Source organism: Ruditapes philippinarum, unplaced genomic scaffold (assembly GCF_026571515.1).
Source record: "Ruditapes philippinarum isolate M1 unplaced genomic scaffold, ASM2657151v2 ctg1952_1_1_1_1, whole genome shotgun sequence".
Taxonomy (NCBI): Eukaryota; Metazoa; Mollusca; class Bivalvia; order Venerida; family Veneridae; genus Ruditapes; species Ruditapes philippinarum.
The window spans coordinates 308,297-331,731 of record NW_026851518.1 but is presented as its reverse complement, the minus strand read 5'-3'; the positions used below and the strand labels follow the sequence as shown (position 1 = coordinate 331,731).

At 30.8% G+C, this 23,435-nt stretch overlaps 2 protein-coding genes across 2 annotated transcripts; both read left to right on the top strand.

The window, feature by feature from the left end:
* The first annotated feature begins 2,205 nt into the window (after positions 1–2,205).
* LOC132718661 (squidulin-like) lies at positions 2,206–5,421 on the top strand. The gene is made up of 6 exons (XM_060702708.1): positions 2,206–2,571; positions 2,974–3,041; positions 3,417–3,560; positions 4,154–4,285; positions 4,650–4,763; positions 5,169–5,421. The coding sequence occupies exons 2-6, from the start codon at positions 2,987–2,989 to the stop codon at positions 5,201–5,203; spliced, it is 480 nt and encodes a 159-aa protein (XP_060558691.1). The 5' UTR covers positions 2,206–2,571; positions 2,974–2,986; the 3' UTR covers positions 5,204–5,421.
* Positions 5,422–6,825: 1,404 nt separating this feature from the next.
* LOC132721343 (uncharacterized) lies at positions 6,826–10,139 on the top strand. Its single transcript, XM_060705991.1, has 4 exons — positions 6,826–7,109; positions 8,065–8,120; positions 9,078–9,221; positions 9,880–10,139. Exons 1-4 carry the CDS (start codon positions 6,826–6,828, stop codon positions 10,137–10,139), a joined length of 744 nt encoding a protein of 247 aa, XP_060561974.1.
* The last annotated feature ends 13,296 nt before the right edge of the window (positions 10,140–23,435 follow it).

Genomic DNA, 23,435 nt, shown 5'->3' with positions numbered 1-23,435 from the left:
ATGTACCTGGCCATCTTTGAAAAGAGCACTTTATTTTAAGTATTTTAGATTTTTATCAGTCATGTTTTGTATGAACTTGGATACTAAACAGAACGCTGACATCAAATACCAAAAATAAAATAAAAGAATGACAATGTGGCAGTATGGCCGAGTTGTTAAAACGCTGGACTTGTAAACTAAGGATCTCTAGCAATGCTGATTCAAACCCCGTCAGGATCAAGCTGTTGTTTCCTCAAGCAAGCAACTTTACATTCATTGCTCAGGACTGATTTGTTCTAGACACTGATTTGAAAGTGTGTCTATGACATTATAGGTTTCCAAACAATTGTACTTAATAAAATTGTGTGTATATTAAACTAAATGAACAAATGGTTGGTGCATTAAAACAAAATTTCAACATTCACATAGGCTTCTTTAGTATTAAAACATGACATATGTCAATAAATTATGGCCATCACATTATTGTTTTTACCTAGAGATATCTAAAGTGACCATTAGTTTATATTTCATAATTTGGTCCCCTTGTGGGCTTTACCGCTCCTGCGGAATGTCTACTGGACAACAATACAGAATAAATTAATGGCAAATGTCCTGGCAAGACTTATTGATGGTTTTTTAGGTACAACTTCAACTGCAATAGATTTCTGATTTGTATTTCGAATTTATAAAATAACTTTAAACTTAAAGTAATCTTTTTCAAAGCTTATTACCGGTATTGTATAAAGATTGGATTTTAGTGTTAATATTACATTTATTCAAAAATGCATTGTATTTGAAGATTTGATGATAGCTTGCTTACATTGATACCACAGGAAAGATTGTTAAGAAAATTATATATTCCATACACACTTATGTCATACCCAATACAGTCGACTCCACTTATAACGAACTCGCTTATAACGAATTATCGTTAAAAGCGAACTAAATCTGACTCCCCGGCCGAGTCCTTCTTTATTTTATATTAATCACATCGCTTTATACGTACTCGCTTATAGCGAATTTCGGCTATAACGAACCCATTTTTTCAAGGCCCCAAATGACGGAAAACATTAAAATTCCTCGGTTATAACAAACTGTTATATTGAAATATCGGATGCGCTCGATTAGGATCAGTACACGAACTTAACACTATCCGATAATTTGAACAATCGAATGATTGCACAGGAATGGCTTCAGGGAATAAAGATTTGAAAAAACTGTTCTCACAACATAATTTCCTACTTGTTACGGAAAATTTGTATTTCACACCCTCAGTTGATTGATGTAAATGCCCGATAATTGCCGAGTAAATCGATTTTTGTGTTTGCAATATTAACCAAACGATAATAAACAAATAGCAAAAGAAAACAAATGGTAAGAACTTCATAGACAATACATGAATAAATTTATGTACCATGTACATAATATATTGCTCAATAAAATGCCCTGCATTAAATAATCATTAAATAACCGCTGCAGTAAAATACCGGTTACACAGGTAACCAGTGAAGAGTATGGCTTTTTCACGGCAAATTTCCCCATCCAAACAAGTCAGAAAGTTGTTGCTACTTCGCTTTTAGCGAACTTCGGATATAACGAACGATATTTTAATGTCCCATTGAGTTCGTTATAACCGGAGTCGACTGTACCCTGATATATCATATCATCCATACGGATGGGTCGCACGGAACACTTTACATATTTTGTCAATATCATTCTCGAAATCGACCCATTTAAATTTATTCTCGAAATCGACCCATCGCATTTCGACTGTATAATTACGGTATACAAACTCAATCTCTAACACAGAAATCAGACAATCATACGATATCACGAATAAAGTTAAAAAGTCAGAACAAACAATAAGTTTTAATAATTTACGTCCCTGCTTTTCTTCCAGTTGACTTAATATGTCATTTAAAAACAAATAAAATTTACATATAATAGATAAACCATACAGAGTTTTGATTGACGTGGATGATAATCCCAAAGATTAATCATAAAAGAAAATCTTGAGTTCAATCATTGAGCATATAGATCTTGTGTTTCTTCTTTTTGTTTATAATTAGATGCTATCTTTTTATCATCATTTTGCACTGTATCGAATTACATTGTTACATACTTATCTTTAAGTCACAACTTTAAATCATGATTTTTAAAGACCGAAGCGTGATATATATTCAATATAATGATATTATAATCCTTTAGACATGTTTTTCAGTACATTATATATAGCAAATATAAGACATCATCCGAGATTGTTTTAGAAATTATAAGTGTATAAAAACATTACATATTTGGATTTTTAATTGTCAGATATCAAAAGTAAACAGACGTATAAGCAAGGTACGAAAAAGAAAATTTTGGACTATGTTAAGCAACAATAGTTTTAATTAGTATTTATTTCTGTTATAAGTAACGGACATAATCGCACAAATATTTGACAATTTTATTAATCAGTTTTTTTATTTAATCTTTACTGAAAATATCTGAATGTTAGATAAAACTACAGAAAAAGATGGAAAATTTAAAATAAGGCATTGGTCAATCGTAAATTTCACAGACAAACAGAAAGAAGTGTGAAAGTATCAGGTAAGCGATTTTCTTGGCTTTTAATCTTTAAAAAAAAATAGAAAAAAGATAAATTGTATACATATTTTTATGTAGATACAGCATAATTCTCAATTTCATATGAGTCTTAATTTAATCTAAAAGTTAATTTCACTGCATTTAAATTTATATTCCTTTTGCTTGATCTCAGCATGTATGTATAGCAAATATAAGACATCACCCGAGATTTTTCATTTTTATAACTTTTTGTATGGAAATTTGCAAAATGACATTTTCATTATTCTAATTCAAAAACATACAAAAAGCCAAATGTTCACATTCAATTTTTAAGTAAATGCACTTGCTTCAAAATATAAAACTTTAAAGTACATTCACTTTTTTCAAAGCATTCTTTTTTTCATATTTTTCAAAATTTGCCGACAGACTGACGGACAAAATGGAAGAAGCTATGCGAGTCACGGGAGAAACCCTGACAAAGAAGCAAGTCAGAGGTACTCTTAACCTAAACAGTTCTTGTAACCCATTCTATTTCGAAGATGTTAAACAACCAGTCTCAAAATGTTTTCATAATATTAAACGGAATTGTATTGAATACAGAATACGGAAAACATTTATTCCCATAGTATAAACCTACAATGTTATGTAAGTAGCATTTCAGCTGACATGTCTTTGCATTTATATGTATTTATATAGATAAATAATCACTTCCACAGAAAATATCAAAAGTACCAAAACAGCTAGTATATCCTATCATGAAACAACGTTTTAATTCTGCAAGTGCACCAAAAAGCATAACATTACTTAAGCGTATATACATGTAATAAGAAACATATTACTTATATCTTACTATGTATTTCATTTTCAAGTTCTCAAAGACACGTTCAGATTGATAGATTGTAATTCTGATGGACGGATATCAGAGTCAGAACTGAAGAGAGCCTGTAGCAAAATGGGAATATTCCTCACTAAAGATGAACTTGCAGAAATAATAGCTGAAGCCGACATCGACGGTAGGGTCAAACTTTGTGCATATTTAAACACATTTCATTGGGCAAAAATTGTTGACATTTACTTATAACAAGTATAGGTGAAATGAAATAGTGCAAGCTGTGTCTATACCGAATTGAAATTTCTTCTTCTTTTTCTTGTCATATCTTTTTCATTGCCTTATCATTAAGTCTCCGCAATCATAGCGACGGATGTTGCTCTCGAATTGAACTGAAACATAGTTGAATGTGAGCATGTTTTGAGTGCAAGTCAGCAAACAAAATGCAGTCCTTAACCTGCAGGAGCAGAAAGTGAATAGCCTTTGCCATCAGTATAACCTCCATGCAGCCTATACTTTTCACTAGCTTAATTACGGTTTTCAACTTTATATACCTAAACTTGATCATGGGCATTCCAAAAGTTGAATATGGATAAATTCAGATGGAAAATTCTGTAGGGTTAAGGTAAAATTGAACTCATGAATGCTTAAATGTGAACATAATATTTTATTGTAAATTACCAACATTTACATTGTGTGTCACCACGTTTTAGTTTTACGAAACTTTAGAAATACTGTATGTAATAAGTTTTGGCATGGTTTGTAACTCTATTCCAGGCAGTGGGTACATTGAATACAATGAGTTTGAGAGGTTGGTAGGACATCAGCTTATCATTGCGAATTACAAGAACAAACAACTGAAAGATGCATTTAGTAAATTTGATAAAGACGGGGACGGTTACATAACTGGTGTGTTATCATTGAATCTGTATAACAAATCGTGTAATTGAATTGAAACGAAATGTCATTGAACTGAAAAATGTCATACTTTTGAATAATGGTGTCAAATTTAAGTAATATTACAAACATTTATGCTAGTATAATTGAGAATTAAGCTTAGAGTGGATTCAAACAAATACGGGTGTTTCTTACTTAATATGCATGTAATTATTTATGATAACGTGTTAAAACTGCCATTGTTTGACAAATGATTTCTTTGCAAGATTTGTAAAAATGTATAAAAAAAAGTTCAAACTCACCATTTTAATGTCAATATGGGAATGTGGTCATGATTATGTAACAATAGTAATAAGTTTATATTTTTGTCCAAAAGCAACCGAAATAAAAGCTGCGTTTGGAGAATCAGGTGTATATTTAGATGATGAAGAAGTTGCCGAACTTGTTGCAGAAGCAGACGAGAACGGTGACGGTGTTATAAGTTTTGAAGGTTAGTCTTGAACGCTATAAATTTCTTGAAATTTCATAAAACAAATAAAGCTCTTATAGTTTCTCGTTCCGAAATAAAAAATACTTCAGTTGTTAGTTAAGTTACTATATAAGATGATACAAATGAGATAAAAAAATATATACCAACTGGTATTTGATATTTGTTGTTAAAGATTTTCAAAAACCTGGAATAATTTCTGTCCTTTTAGGGATGACTAAATGAGTCAAACTGAATTCATTTAAGTTTAGTATGCTCTTATGTATATCAATGATAAATACATAGTTTTTTTGCTTTGCGTATTGAAGCGATCTGTGTCAAATAAGGTTTTACAAAATGTACATGTATTTATACAATCGAATAAGTTAATGCAACAATCTAGTAATATCTTATTATTTGCATTTTCAGAATTTGTAAGTACTGTCTGTGAAAAAGATTGGTAACGGCATTAAAACATGTAAAACAAGATACATTTGGATGACTATTGTTTCAGCAGTTGGGTATACATACTGTCTCTTGGACTTATCCCTGAAAATTGTAGAAGAACTGCATTTGTTTTTACACCGGTCATCAGATAAAACTATTCGTTATGTGTTGAAATGCAATTAAAAGCAGATCCTAAATAACGTTACACGGTAAAGCATTAAAGGATCTGAACTTAAGTAAGATTTAATTGTGTATTAGAATGTTGGTATTTTCAATCATTCATTATGAAAAAATTATGAAAAAGTTGGTATTGTCATAATGTTCATATGTTTTGTTACATTTCCTAGTGACAATTGAATGCGTAACCATATAAAATATGTACAAATGGAAATGAGTAATTATAGATTTAGTTTTGTAACTACATGTATTAAAATATGCAAAGCAACATGTATATCTAGGTGTTTCAAATATGTTTGAACTCTTGCAATGTTTCGAGGAAAAATGTTGATTATCATTATAAATATACAAGCACATGAGTGGCAGAGTAAACCTTTTATATCTACATGGAAAAAGAATCTTTATAACAAATGAAGATTTTACATTATTTTATATTTATTAATGATTACAAATGACATGCAAATAAATTAACCGTAAATGATAAGTTTGCATGCTGCTTTAAACATTTGCCGTGCTTTACCCCCCCCCCTATTCGTCCTTTAATCTAAATACTACCCCCTCCCTCCCCCCATACACGCACGCTCGCACACACGCACCTGCCAATCCCCCACCCAAACATTTAAAGCTGACAGGTGTTTATAAAAATGTCCAATCTTGTTCCACTTATTACTCAAATATAGCATAAGCTAACAGGTTATTGTAGCTTATAAATTTGTTTGGACATGGCTAATCCTTTTAATCCAACAAATACCTTAATATGTTAACAGCCTATATAATCACATAAGGATTTGGAACATTTAATATATGAAGCGCGTTGTGACATGTTATGCCCTAAAGCAACCTTCTTAAGAATTGTCAGACTGTTGCATGAAACTACCCCGCTAGATTGCTTCAATTTGTTCATTTGGTACGTTATGATTCCAGAAAATGAAGACTTTTTTAACAGGTCTTCGCGCTATTTAAGATGTAATAAATGTTATCTTGCAGTTTTTGACACTCTATTAGCATACTTATTTCAATCTTGTTAGCAGTTCCATAAACTTTTACCACATTAAGTTAAGTTCTATTCATAGTATGATTATAACTGTCATCAATCGTTACTGTTACCATTATTGAATAAATACTTTCGAAATTCAGTTGGTCACTGGCATTGGTGTTATAACGATGAAAGTGTTATATACTCATAATATCATATGAGACGCTACCGCTTTAATTGATGTTAGATTAAACCCGGCAAAATGCAATGACCTGCAAATGAAGGATTTCGTCACATTAAAAGTACTCGTTTGTTAAGAAAACCATAAAGTGTTAAGTGCTAAGTATAAATGAGATAAACGGCGTTCTTTTGAACGGATGAAAGTTAGAGCTGTCGTTTAACAAACAGAAATAACAGTTTTTAAATAAAGGTATATTTAATAATTAACACAAAACACAATTTGCCATGGCTTCCTCGACGGGAAAAATGAAAAGCAAACCTGTTGAAAGTAAAACAGGCCGAAGAGGTACTGATGGTCAAATACAGGTTTCCGGACAAATGAAAGCTAAAACAGGCATTGAAAGACGTCAAAGCACAAACAATGTTGGAAATACTAGATCATGGCTACAAGAGGAAATGGGAAATCGTAAAGAAGTGCAAACTGTTGAACAGAAAAGACAATCTGTGCAGATGGAGAAAAAGATTCAGAAAAAATTGTCAAAGGAAGTGTCAAGATTTAATATTAAAGGACAAAATGTAAAAGAACAGCGGTAAGTAAAGTCTCCCCCTTTTTTCATTTTTATTGTCACACCAGCGTTGTTATTAGTACCTTGTGGATGATGTTCAAAATCGTTGCGTACATTCAATCAGCATGACATTTTTATGGGATTTTTTGTATTTCGTAGTTCCTTCGGGCTGTTTATTATTTTTTGTTGTATTATTCCAATTTTCCTATAAAAAATACTGTAAAACCATCCTCCAGATTTGTTGAGTTCTGTCATTTGGTGGCTGTTTGTGCGACGCAAACTTCTGAACATCTAACCTTTCAAAACTCCATTTTTATTTAGTTCTGACCATTGTTTTCTCGTTTGTGGCATCTTTAACCTGTGGATGATACACCGATTTACATGGATAGCACAACGAGTCACATTCATCGCCGTATGATCACATCTATGATTGTTTTTAAGTTCACATTTTCACCACTTTCATATTTAATTGTTGAATTCTGATTAAACGGTGCAAGGGGCGTGAACGATAGCTTGCAGTCTCCAGTTCCGCATAAGAAAAGCCTTAATCAAGCAAAGCCTGCATCATTTTCAGTTTTGCAATTTTGGGCGTTATTTAAGGTTTCTTTTTTATTTAATGAATATTAATTAGGATATGGACTACCGTATTGAGCATATGATGCAAATATTTTGACACTTTTATGTGGCTCTAAATACTGCAGAAACTTTATAGCAAAATATATGAACGTATCATTCAAGTATTTCCATAACTGTCGTATCATTTCTAACTTGAATATGTACATGCACTTCATTAGAATATAATTGATTTGAAAGAATTTCCAAATAACCAGGATTGACCCGTCTGTTACAGACTTTAACTAATAAAACTTATGCTATATAAGATATATTTTGTCTATATTCTACATTATTTGTACTCTATAGAACACATATCTTAATTAGTAGAAATTTAACAGAATATTTATCTATGTTTTTCTTCTAGGAATTTAGATGCATACATAGCGAAATACCCTAACCTTCGGGAGGATCAAGTAAAATGTAAGTATACAAGATACATTTTTGGATAAACACTCGCTGGCACACATGTTAGATTATGGCGATTTTTCCAGCTTAACCGTTAGTAGATTAAAAAAATACCTACCTTATATAATATAACATAATATTGGATAATGACAAATTGGTCTTTTTTCAGATTGCAATAACATCTATTTTTATAAAGTTAGAATTTGGCAGCAAATAAGCATGATACAAGTAGCTTTTAACGGAAGACACAGGCACAATTTTTATTTCTTCGTTTTGAAATTTTCATTCATTATTCTGTAAATGTCCTCTAAATTAATATACTAGACAGTCACAGGAACAAGTCTTTTCTCATTATAAAGTATTAAAGGATGGTTTTCTAACCTGACTCACGTGGGTCAGGTTAGAGCGTTGAGATTTCGCAATAATTGTTACAGTTAACTTTGGAAACGTTAAAGAACATGTCAAATGAATGACTTAGACTTGTTTCAATCATACATTAAACACAGTATCTGTTATTGTAATTTCCAGGGTTTGTTCAAGTCACAAAACTTGTTTTAAAACTACATGGTGATTCTGTCGGCTTCTAAAATTTCGTTCAACATAATATAAAAATATTTACGCTTCAAACCCAAAATATGTACAATTTAATACAGTCATTCATGCTGGGATTTTAAAAATGCCTTTTTAGCGTGATTTAAGGTCATAAGAACATTTTAAAATTTTGTCATTCATTTGCCTGAGTATCCCTTTAATTATATATGTCAAATACTTTAAAAAGGTAAAGGTTATTTGTAATAATCAGCTTCTACAACATTGCAGGCCGATCCTATTATCATGTCCTCGCACATGCATACTTGACTGATCATAAGCATCATCATTATAAGTAATAAGACTATCAATAATGATATTCAATTATTCATTAATTCCACCATTCATACTGTTTATGGTCTTATCTTTTACATATTTCGGCAGCAATTTTTCAATCATTTTCGTCACTGGATGACAATGGTGATGGAAAGATTTCAAGACAAGAAATTGCAAAGGCTTACAAGCTGTCAGGATTTGATCCGGACGAAGACGAACTTAAAGAAATTATGATGGAACATGACGAAAACGGTAACACATTTGTAAAACCTGATAGTTATCAATTTGAAATGAGCATCCGTAGTCTTGGTTTCAAATTAAATATTTATTGGGAGTAGGTTAACAATTCGTTCTCGTTATGATGTTTTCTGGCTTAAATATACTTTCTATGGAGTTGGAAACTAGACCAATTTAATCATAACAGATATTGAAACTGAATCAGTCATATAAGGTCGTAACTACTAGTTACGTCTTTATAATACTAGAGCATCGATGTGTATGTTAGTTAACCGATAAATTAACATTATACTATTGAATACCTTAAATTAGATTCACAAAGTTTGACCTCTTTTCTTCTACTGTCTCAGACTGAAAATAACATTGAAAGCATTGCCTGTATTGCCAATTCTTACTACAGTTAAAGAGGGAACATTTTCCCGTCTTTGCCATTATTTTGTGTTTAAAAGCAAATGCAAACACATCCACACTATTTTCTTGTGAAGCAGATAGAGAATTCGAGTGCATTGTAAAAAAACATTTTTTATCGTTTTTATACCTTTCTACAACATCGCACTCTTAACTAGTATCTCTTTCCTAAATATAGTTTGAACATTGCAAATTGTACAGAGAAAAAAGAAAACATTGACACTTCATGTGTGTTTTTCTTTTTATTTTACTATTTTTTATGTAGATGACGGTTACATAGATTTCGATGAGTATTTTCATGTGATGCAAACGAAGATGACAGAGGAAAACATAGAAACAGAGAAGTTAATGGAATCATTCAAACTGCTGGACGTAGATAATGATGGCCATATTACACGGGAAGAATTCGCACAAGCACTGTCGGTTACTGGAAGCAAACTAACTAAAAAGCAAATTGACGATCTTGTTGACAGGGCGGACTCAAACAAAGATGGCAAAATTGACTTCAATGGTAGGATTTTTTGAATTTGTAATTGTAAATGCACTGATCAAATTGTAAGATCATGACGATCAATAAGAACTGTAATAACAAATACAGCGATTGGCTTAAGTATAAGGCAATTAAAAAAGTAAATTATTTTTATAAAGAAAAGATTCATTAATAACTAAAAACCTGTAATTATTTTTTTTCCAGAATTTGCGGAGTCTGAGATGTGCAGGGGCTTATTTTGGGAAAGGGGAAAACTGAAAACGGGTCAATGTAAAAATTTACTTATATGAAAGACTGGGACGCATAAATGTTTTTTTACATAAAAAAAAATTGTTTGTTTTTAAAAATTTTCCAAATCCTTTTAAGATAATATTTTTTTTGGAAAATTATTCCGCTAAAAAAAATTTATTTCAACTCCCGAATTCGCTATGATATAGGCAAAATATAAAACTAAGCAGATCTGAACTTGCTTTCCTGCCAAATGGTTATCAGTCAATTTTATAAATCTTATAACAGTACTCACCGTAATTTGAAAGATGTATTCGTTTTTGTCCAACACAAATATTTGTTTGCAAGAAATCACCAGCTTTTTGTGGTATGTTTGTCATTTCTAAAACTATTTTCCTTTTCATAAAGTCAAACAAATGTGTGTGTTTGGGTAATTGTGTTTTGTTCAGTTTACACATTACTTCTGCATTGTTCTGAGTAATTGTGGATCTTGTAACGTTATACTCCTGCATTGTTCTAAGTAAATGTGGATAATGTAACGTTCTATCCAGCCATCACAATTGTTCTCATTTATTGTTCTTTTTTCTAACTATGGAATTATTTTTGTAAGCAAATCAGTTCCACGACAAAGACCAATTATCACAGATGTAAGCATAAGTATATCTCTGTTCTCAGTGTAGTCAGAAATGAAAGTAAAAAAAAATAAAATCGAACACAAATACATGTTTTATTATATTTTTATTATTTTGTGCATTTTAAGTCATCTTAAAACGCGCATTAATAAGGGAAGTGACGGTACGTTGTCTCTAGATAAGATCCAAACAAGAAAATGCTGTAACAGGTACTTAAAACTAAACTGATATTTGTAAAATGTTTATTCTTGATATTTTTCTCGGTTCTTTGATGGTTCTTGTCGGTAAATAAAGAGACACGAATTTGGAACATGCACTTTATTTTATGGGAGTTGAAAATGTCTGAATACTTGGTGAATCTGATTAATTCTTAAACCTCGAGAACTGTACCCTATGCTTTTAAAGCAAAATATCCTATCAAACTTTCTCGCACCGGTTACGCTACGCTTTGCTATGTTTGTGAACTGATCAAGGGAAGTAACTCCTGTAGGTGTAACATTCATCCGCATAGCAAATTGTCGGACAAATGAATGTGTAGAACAAAATATTTTCCATGAAAGGCTTATTGAATTAGCTTATGTGGATGAATGCTTAATTGATAACTTATTAGTTTTAGGGTGTGATTTGCCAAAAATATTATTAAAATAGAGAAAATCGGAATCGCTAAAGAACGCCAAAGGCTCTGTTTGATTAAGGCTGTTCATGGACGGTAGTGATAAGCGCACGTTGCCGTATATACCCTCTATATATAATGCTTTCCAAAATCAACATTTTTTAACTGCAATTGAGGCCTATACGAAAGCATGTGCTGTCGTTCATCGCGAATGTAACGATGAGAAGCGAGCATGTGGTTATTACTACAAAGTAAGAAGATTTTGCTTCTAAAAGGGATGCAGTGGCGTAGTTGTTAATATGTCTACCTCTCAACCCACATAGCATAAGTCAGAGTCCTACGTGGGTCACGACCATGTTTCCTCATATGTGCCAGTTGTATTTAGATTCGAGAGTGGTTTAAAAAAGCTTCAAGCTTTCATAAAAATTAAAGCTATTGATAAATCGCAATTAATTCTGGGAATTATTTAAAGTAAATGACTTGAAAGGATTTATAAGACAATAAGTATAAATGCAATATATGAATGTTATAAGAAATGCAATTTTCATATCCATCCAACTTTCCAGTGTTTCCGTTTATCAAATTTAATAAATTAAATAAAAACACAAGTGCTCTGTGTCTAACGTCTTATATAATTACTAATAACTCGTATATAAACTAAGCCATTTCAATATGAAAAAAAAATGAATACACGTATGAAAGTATGGATGATGATGAAAATAAAGTTAAAATTTTCTCCCGGTATTTTAGGTTTTAGTTACAGTCATGTTAACTTATGTTAGTTTATATACTTATAGTGTCATGAAACATTCAAAACTAAAATTCGAAAAATACGAAAACAATAAAAAATTATAAGCATTATGCTGATATATGTGTGCATGTCTGAAAAAAAAATCATTATCTCATTATCAGTATATGCTTTTACTATTTTACACGTATACCATAATATTACTGTCAAAATTCAAACAATGTCATGAAATTAAATGTTTAAGTATATTTATTTAGTTTTTTACGCATATTTTGCACTATGCGCAAATATGTCTGACATTTTAACTTAAGATTTTTATTTTTTTTATTTGCATATTATTGAAAAGTTTTGTTTTCATCTATTATTTCAAAAATACATGGATGAAATGTGTGCTTTGAGGAAACTATGAAACTTACAATGGTAAAGAAAATATAAGGAATACATAATCTTCTATCTGTAAGAAGAGGAACTCTTTCTTTTTTTTTAATCAAAGAAAAAATGAAAAGAACGAAACACTTACTTCATAAGGAAAGTACTTCATAAGGAAAGTAATCTAAATTCATCCAAAAAGTAAATTTTACGTGTAGATCTTATTTATATAACTTTAAACTTTTAAGGTTTGTTTTGAAATATATTTAGTAAGTATAGTTCAAAGATCGCAATATCTCTTTACTCATCCCTAAAATTCGAAGTTTGCATTTTTTACTTTTGCCTTTTCAAGTGATATGCCGGATTCGTTGGCTAAATTAATGTTATTTATTTACAATTTGCTATGCGCATTTATTCTAACTACCCTATTAATGAAACACATCATTGTTGAAATTATGAGTTTTATATAATTACTTATTTACTGCCGAAAGAACATACTCAGGTAATGTTAAAAACTAAAATATGACAAATATTTATGCTTATACTCTAGTATAAATGTTTTTCTCATGCAATAAGATTGGTATAGTTTGTTTTATTATTGAATAAAAAAAATATAACATATGACTGTTCTGTCGTTTTAAAAAGGTTACTAGCTTTCTTTATTATATTCCACAATAGTTAGATATTATGATTTCCTGTATTGCTTTAATTAACGGTTAGATGTTAAGTTGCTCCAACACTATTAAGGTCATATGGCGATGAAATCTGTAATGTGATATTAATGCGATCATCAAAGCCCATGTATGCAATTATATGAACACCAACTTTCTGTTCCAGTTTAGGTCCGACCTTTAATATTCAACCTGCTTCATTTGTGTTATGAATTTGTCCTGTTTTAAATTTTGAGTAGTCTTTTATAAGTTTAAGAAATTCCATTATCGATTGAGCTGCCAGCAGTATAGAGCTTGGTTGGTCAGGCTACATTGATGTGCCTGCTGGCTTGGCTCTATACTGGTGGCAAAGGCTAATCACTTTCGGTCTCTTTAAGTTCAGGGTTAATCGGGCTTATAGGTTTGCGAAAACATTGCGTACTCGGTTAATATAATCCAAAAACGACCTTAATCCTATAACGACCCACTACACCGGTGCTTAAGTATTGAATCAATCACTTGAAAAATGAAGAAGTAATTAGTGTTTTAATCCGTTTGTTAAAGCTGTAGTTTCAACAAGTGAAAATTTTGATTTTTTTTTCAATTGTTTTTCTTACTCATATCGTATGCTTGCTTTCAGAATGGAACTAAAATATAAAATCACCCTTTTACCACAATAACTGTGGCATTTGGGAGTTATTCAAAATCAAATACGACTCAAATTCTTAGGACCCTTTTCACTTTTGCAAGCTAAACCTTCGTTGCTATCTTAACCTGACTATCATTAATATGTTTTGTTAATTTCATGTTTAAAACAAGGAAAAAATTTATTCACAATCACTTTTTGGAAATTAAAGAAAAACAAAATATTATACAACGACTCTTATATTAGATAGGATAAATATTATTGATAATAATAAAGTATGCTTGAAATGAAACTTAAACGAAATGCCCAGGCGTACAGGCGAAAGTCAAATTAACTTTACATTTTGTTATAATTGTTTTCAGTATATTATTATATTCTGCCTTTACAAACCAATCTATATCTCACGTGACACACCCGGGCATGTCTTTAAGTATCCTTTGTTATGTAATTGGTAACGAAGAATTGATAAAAGAGTGGGACAAACTATCTGTACTTTAGGCAGTTTGTATATTTTCTTTATCCTTGTTCTTTTTCATTATCAATTTTTCTGCATTAGAATTCTATATTTTGAAATATATTGCTAATGCAAATCAAACTAACAATGAAAATAATGAGCATACTGTCAGATATAGTGCAACTAGATTAGCTTATTTCTATGAATTGTTTGGTCATACTGTTTCGTTTTTATATATTATTATGCATCCATACTCCAGCATCTCAATCAGAAAAAAAATATTTCCTTTTATTCATAATTCTAAGTGTTGTTAGTTAGTGATACCTCAGACAATTTTAAGTATTTTCTTATTTTCTCACGTTAATTTGTTTTGTTTATCTTAAAGACCAAGCTGACATAATTATTCTTTTAAATCTGGTTATTATCTTTCCATTCTGTTCCATGAATACTTTATTAAGTAGAACAAAGGAGAGAAAATCTAATATTTTATAACGAAAACACAAATTATTATAGATTGACGAAACTTGATAAGTCTATACATATATGGTGCCGCTTTAAAAAGCGTATTAGAGGACGCCGAGATTCTATCCTAGATGTTACACTGATATGCGCTAAAATATAAACGCTGTTAAACTATAAGAAGAATTGCGTAAAGAAAAAAATAATAAGCTAACATTTTGATATACAAAAGGATTTTGATAAGTCAACATTTTCTATGTAAATAAGATATTTTGATTACACATACAAGAAGGAATAAAAAAAGGAACAACGCGGATGATGGAAATCAAAACGGCGGAAGGCAATAAACACCTATCTGGTGCAAGACAAAGTACCAATAGTGTCAAGAAGGGCGGGATACACCATGCAGATATGACAGTTGTGAAGAACAGAAGACCTAGTTTGGACAAAGGTCAAACCAATACGCAACGGGTAAATAGCAAAGAGACTAAGCTAAATTCAGATGATGAAGGATTTGATATAGCGCACAAAATAAAGGAAGAGAGACGGCAAAGTGTATGTTCTGGGCGCAGTAGTTCTCTTATGGCCCAGAGAGAAAGGAGAAAAAGTGTTGATACTGGTATTAAAATGTCCGTTTTGTATAATGCCGACAAAAAGACAGGTTTTATGACGAACAAGGAGATTCATGCTTTTAAAAAGGTAAAGAGTTCTGAAGATGTTATGCGAAATGCTGCTGCTACACATACGCCGCACAGAAGAAGTAGTATTGACATTGAAAAAAAGAATTGGCTTGATCAAGAAATAGCAAAACGAAAACAAGTGATGACTGTTAATGAGAGGCGTCAGTCTGTGCATTTGGAGCAGGATATTCAGAAACGGTTGGCGGAAGAGTTGTCAAGATTCAACTTTAAACATTTTGGTAAAACGAAAAGCCAAGAGAAGCTGACAATAGAACAAAAGTAAGTTTATTCATTTTTTCTAATACGACTGGTGATTTTTTCAATATACTCAAAAAAGAAAATAGCCGGTGTTTATCTGCCAATGAATACCGCATCCCCAATAAAATAGATAACATATGGCCTCCTTCGTGGTTAGTTTCAAGGGTTATTTATTTCTTCTTCAATATTTACAGACAAAAATTACAATATATAAATTGCATTCAGGATTGAAAGGTTTAAAACTCCGTAGCGGTGTCAAATAGCCGGACCTATATCCCATTTAAAGTATGAATTCACATACTTATATCTTAATAGGAAACGCATATTGCTCAAGACTAGAATAATAACGATTTATTTATTATTTATTATTCAGTTGATTCAAAATGACTAAACTATCATGATCTCTTTTATTTTTTCTTAAGAACACCTCGAACAGACACTCATTCTGTTTACTGTTTTCAACGTCAGAGAAGTGTTGGATAAAGATTTATAAGAATAATTAATTCACAAATATAATATGCATATGCAATGTGCATATATGACAATATTTGATTTAGTAGTTATATTACAAAGTTGTAGAAGGTACCTGAATATAATTATTGTTTTTACTCCATGTACTCTGTAGTTTCAATTTTTTAACAACAGGTGACAGAATATGATTTTTTTGTTCTGTGTAACAGTAGTTGACAAAATTTGATTTATCTTACTCTATAGTTTCAAGTTATAAACAACAGCTGACAGTATATGATCATTTTTACTTTGTTGCTTCAAAGTTATAGGTTACAATTTGGAAAAAAATGTTGAAGACTAAAAATGACTGCGATGTTATTTCTTTGAACTCATCTGATTTCTATTCGCCTTGATATTGTTTTGAATTGTACCTTTCCAGACAAGAATTTTCGACTCAACTACACATACCTATGAAACGATAGTTTGTGAATGCATTCTTGCTGCTACATTTATAGATAAACTATGCTCAAATTTGATATTTGAAAATATTGATAATTGCTACCAATCTATTTGAAGATGTAAAATAAACATGTTTCGACTTCAAAAAAGTAGATATCTTAGTTTTAAACCCTACACACTGTAACTGGACACAACGTGAATATATAATGTATGAAATATTAAGTAAACAAGAACCCATATACATTATTTACATAAAAAGAAAAGTCGCAATTGTAGGAATAGAAGTTCACTTTTAACGTATATCACATTAAACACTTACTTTTATATTAATAATTTAATCATAAACGTTTTAAATGATAATCTTAATGCAAACAAGTATTAGTATTTCCAAAAATGCTTGGAATCGCCGTGCAGCCATGAATATAGAAATAAGTTTCCTTTCTTGCCTAATACTTTATTTATGTGGTCAACACATAAAGTCATCAAAAATACTTGATTTACTCTACCAATTTAGCTCTTGTCAAAATATTTTGACGAACTCAGTTAGATTCTGCTGGGTCAGAATGTAGGAGATACTCAGTATTGCCCATGAGAAAAATATCACAATAACTTATCTCGTAGTACAGTTAGTTAGACTACATTCGCTACTTAATAAGTACGTGCATCAATCGGCAAAAAGAATTAGCTTCTTGCGTAATTAGAAACAGTTACTTGCAACACATTAAAATGGATGTCTGTGAACATGCTATGAATGGAATTTGCGTTATATACTCCGTCGACTGCTTGGCGAAGTTTTTTTTTCTAAAACGGACTATAACTGACCTGCTATATGCGATAATGATGCAATAACAACACTCGCCCGGAAGAAAGCATTTATAAAAGTTTTTCTTTAAGTGCAAGTTTTGGAAAGAAAACAAAATATACTCTTTTTAAGACTACATTCTCTTATCAGAAATGACATGTAGCAAATATTTGCTGTATTTATCCTGCAATAGATTAAAGACTGGTACTGAGTTGGTAAATTGATAATGGTATTTTTCAGTTGCAATAAGTAACCCGACAAAGCATGGCGGTTTGGCGAGTCCATTTAAGCATCCCTCATTGAAGTTTTTGACGTCCATTTTGTTATCATATGATACTGAATTATTTTCTTTGATTGGTTAAAGCCAGGCGGGGTATGGTAGAACTGTTCAAATCTTTTCAATTGTATATATCGCCGTCGAGGAACAGCGATAATAATTCTTCTCGTTCTGTTCTAGTATGTTTGCAAATTAAGCAACGAACATGTCCACTAAAAATAAGAATAAAATGAATATTTCTGTAGTATGTGGGCATTATACAGTCTTATGTGTTCCTGATCCCAATGAAGGGACTAATCATCGTCGGATACCCACAATCAAATATAAATATTAATGGTTCGGTCGTGGGTATGTTGTTATGTTTTTATTTTATGTTTTTTCAGTGGATTACTGATTTATCCGTGAAAATTATATTTGATAATTTTACAGTAAAAAATATCAAAATATAATTTCACACTTTTTAACGATGATACTACTTTTTAAAGATTGTCCCCATGTGGTTCCTCAGTTTTATTATTGTTGACAATTCTGACATTGTCAGGGCTGTTTATATGACATTGTCAGGGCTGTTTAGAGAAAAGCAAAGCTGAAATTGATAAATAACTGAAATTTCAAAAGTAATAAAAAGAAGAAAACTTACTTTAATTCATTCAAATTACTAATCACCAAATATCGTCTCTAAATTTTTGTTTCCTTGTTACAGTCTGAAACAATTCCTCCCACATACAAAACTGCTCTGGGTGACATTTGGGCATATTTAAGTATCCTACGAGCAATAACTGCCTAATAACTTGAAAAGCACTGACATCCATCAGCCCGAAGAATAAGTAAACAACCAAGCGTTCATAAGGCAACCTTTCAAAAATTCCATGTTTTCGAACTTCCTAGCCGCTTTTTGAATGTTTGAACATCTCTCAACACTAATTTATTGTCTTTAACAATCCTCAAATAGGTTTTTTTTTCTTCTAAAAAGATTTTTGACTTACAAAGTCAAATGATATCCCTTTTAATCAAACGCAATTATTTTCCTCCAGTGAAATACACAACTTTTAAAAATGGCGGCTGCTAACATCCTTCACAGAGCCAGGTCTAATATAAATTCGTCGTAGGAAACAGAAATAAAGATGGATGGTTTGAAGTTTTCTCCTAGTAGAATTGTTTGTTTTTATTATAAAAATAATCGATCATTCATATAATTTGAATAAAATGAGTAATATCATCGCTGTTTAACGTTGATGGTCGAACTTATTGTTCAGCCCAAGACTTCTTGTATTTTATGAGAAATTCGACTAAATGAGGCTACCAGTGGGGAAAACAGATTTTAATATTAAAGTTAATATTATGGTAATTTCATTTAAAGTTGCTTTTAAGCATAAAATATAAAGAAAATTTGTTTGTTTGTTGTGTAAGATGTAATTTTATTTCATCTCGTGAACTTTAAAAAAAAGAATACTGTTTTTAAAGCTCACTCGATGAATTAAAATTTCATCTTGCACACAAATAAACAAATATCCTCTATATATTCATAGCCATTGTTTGTTAGGGAGTACTTCGTATAAAAGTTGAAGCTGTTTACTACGCCGTTATAATACCTTACAATGATTCGATTTTTATAAAACCTTTTGCATTAACAATGACTTTTTTTGTTATTATTTTCTGAATTATTTTCTTTAGATACAATTTGTTTTCGGGTTGCCTTATTTAAGTGTAAAATTCGCTTTGCTTTATATGGCTGATAGCTCTCATTTACTCAAAGACTGTTCAGTAAAGCTAATGTTTGTCCTTCACTTTTAATCGTATGTGGTTAATATAATCGGATCTTAACTAAAATTACTTAAGTAGTTTACATAATTCTTTAATCCAAAATTCATTTTTTGTGATATATAAAGGGAGAGAAGCTAAGATGAGCAGTTTTTGATTTTCAAATTTATTTCCCTTAGTTTTAACAATGTCTGATTTCACGGCCTTACTCGTCGAAATTTTATATATTTCTATAAAAAGCTTGATTTAAAGTTATTTATATTGTACCTAGTTTGAAATCTCGGCAATATTAAAGTTAGATTCATCATCACAGATCCGAATCGGTTACAGATAAAATATTGATTCTGAGTAAGCATTTTTTTTTTCAAAAGCTCGACTTCTTAGACAATTCCCCTTTCTTTTCTCTTCTATTTTATCATCATCATCATCATCTTTTACGGAAAATAAAATCGTACAAATCAAATTAACTGAGATCTGGCTTATATTTCCACGTCAGTCATTGGCAATTTATAACAAATGTTAATGCAACCCCCGACATAACTCAGCCATGTCGACAAAGTCCCAGCAGGCCACTTAACCGAAGACGGGAGAGGGCACATGGGCGGTAGGAAGAGGGGACATAAAAATAATAACTTGTCGTGTTATGTTTATGTTAATATTTAACTGAACAAATATTGTTCATAAAAATAACCTGAAATAATAAATGACAGTGGTTTGTTCCAAAACCATTATTTAAATTGTCAGACATGGAGGGATAATGTTAAAACGACCCACCTGTGGCCGGATTATATGGAATAAGTTGTAAAAATAAGGAAAGCGTATTACTTTCTGTGTGTATTCAATGGTTTTAGGAATGCTTTAGCTTTTAAAGAATGATTTGATATATCATTTCAACAGACTTTTATAATTTTAACACAAAGTAACATGTCATATAATAATTTTCAAGATAATCGTGGGAGGAGGAGAAATTCTTTGTTGTCAAGGTATGGTGATCATTCTTACATTCTTTGTAGTGATATATTTTTATCCTAAGCGGAAGTCAACATTTATGCATAAAATGATGAAATTTAGAAATCGGGAAAATTCGCTAATGTGTTTAGTAAAACACAAATTAATGCTACACTGATTTTTTTTAAAAGCAGTTATGTGTTTATTGTTTGGACTCCAAGCATTTTTACCTAATTTGTTTATAGATAATTTTATACATTTGTTTTGACTGAAAAAAATACATTTATAACTTATAAATTTATATTACATTTATAATTTTTGATGTTGATTAAATGATATAGCAATCTTATATCATCTTTGGCAATCATGAATTTGTCTAAGAATTGCTCACTTGTGAAATAGTTTTAAAGATATACCATGCTTAAATTTGATATTAAAAACTGTTGATGAATGCTACACACTCTCTTTGTAAATATGAAATAAACATATTTTCACTTCACACAATGTAGATATATTTTGTTTAAAATTCTACACACTATAGGTGGTCACACTATGAGTATATCGTATAGTCGCTTTTTACTTGACCTGTTCTAGTTAACGCAGCTTACAATACATAGTTTATTCATTAATTTATCAAATTAGACATATTCAGTACGAATTTCATAGATTTCAATAAACTTCCGAGATTAAAATATTTTACTCAATGATGAGCAGAGTATATCTGTAATCCAAACTATCTTTTATGTTTAATCTTACAAACATGTTTATCAATTCTCTGAAGAAAACATTTAATTAATATGACACAATAGTTTACTTGCCATACCCGAAATGCCGTACAGAATAGTAAAGAACAGTCGAATAGTCACTATTGAATAAAACAAAGTCACTTTAGGACATAATTGTCTATACATAACTTGAAATGAATTCTAGTTATCATGGGGAGATATTTAGGTAGAAAGTACTTGCTAATTTAATTTATCAATCAAAAATGAGAAAAAAGTAAGACTATTTATTATTATTTTTAAACATATTGTAAATAATATCGTTTATCGCCTACCCGTGCCGCTTTTACAATTGACGTGGCGTCATTTTCGTTATATAAACATAGGGTTAAGTCGTGCTAAATGTTAACGTTATACTATAGGCCGTCAATAAAAATGGTTCTTAATCACTTCAAACGGTCTTTACTTTTGGTATGTGATAAATAGAATATAAAATTGGTGTTAGTTAAATACTTAATTTATTGAACTCGTTGAATAAAATAATATCATTCATCTCGTTCAATAAATTCAGTATTATAATTTCACTCATTTAATATTTTCTATATCCGTAGTACATGCAGCTATTAAGACATTTATATACAAAGAAATAATTGTCGCCATTTAAACAATAAAAAATAAAACGGTTTTGTTTCACCTATCAAATGATTTTAATATATCAATTACATAATCATCGATTTGTGTGAGGTTCACACCTATCAAATGATTTTAATATATCAATTACATAATCAACGATTTGTGCGAGGCTCACACAAAACGTTATGTAATTGATAATTTAAAATAAAAAAAAAATCATATTGTTTGTTTGAAGTAAATTGGTCCAAAATGGAAGGTATGTTATATCATAAATAATTATCTTGATAGTATTTTGTATCATACATGACGAGCAACCATGATAGAATTTAGGATTTCCTTATTCAACACTCGGTACTAACAGCCAATATTAATTAAAAATATGTTACTTCAAAGCGCATTTTAAATGTTAAAAGTTGCTTATTTAATTCTGTAGCATGTTGTAATGTGTAATGATATGTGGTTATGTGTAGTCGTGTGTAGTGATTTTTGGTTATGTACCGTTATATGTGGTAATGTATAGTAATGTGCGGTAATGTGTATCTATACATGGTAATGTGTAGCAATATGTGGTTATATGTTGTGGTACTATGTGGAAATGTATGGTAATATGTGTTAATGAATGGTAGTATGTGTATTTTAAATGTATGGTAATGGTAATGTATGGTAATATGCGGTTATGTGTAGTAATACTGGGTTGTAATACGTGGTAATGTGTGTGGATATGCTGTAATGTGCAATATTATGTGGTGATGTGTAGCAATATGCGGTAATGTGTAGAAATATACGGTAATGTGCAGTAAAATTTGGTTATGTATAGAAATGTGCTGAAGTATGACGGCATGTATAATTTCAAGCTGGCAGTCCTAATATGACTGAAGAAAACTGAGTTAAATATCAGGAAGTATCTGTAATATCGAACAAATATCAGTTTTTCCAACTCAATATCTAAAATTTAAGCACGTTAATTTCCAGTTTTAACTGTGCTGTAGAATATAATTCAAGTTTACAATTAAAATGATAAGGCATGTAGAAATTTAATAACATTTTCATCTTAAGTTTAAAATATTTTTGTGATGTAAATCAAGATAAATACTCTTTTTTTACCAATCATAAATCAAGAAAAGCTAAAACTTTGACAACCAAGATTTTCATATAAAATTCAGGGTCCTAAATCGAATTTTTTATATCATATACAAACGATTGCAACAGAAATATAAATGTTGTGTCTAATTTGACACATTAACGTACACATGTTCTGTACAGACCTTATTAACCTAAACTATTAAAGTAAAATGGTTCGATTTGAATGAGTTAATTGGATCGAGACTACATGCTAGCCGTTTTGTTTCAGTTGCCTCCCCGCTGGGTCAATGCAGTTGGTTTACTGTTGCAAAAATAAAAGACTTGAGAGCAAGTCCAGCTGGCAAAATAGGGCATTGAATGGGAATCATACTGTATGAATATCTCCATCAGATCAGGGGTTTGCCGCTATTCTATGCTTCCAAAAATGACCAGCGTATGAATATCAATATTTTAGGCCTT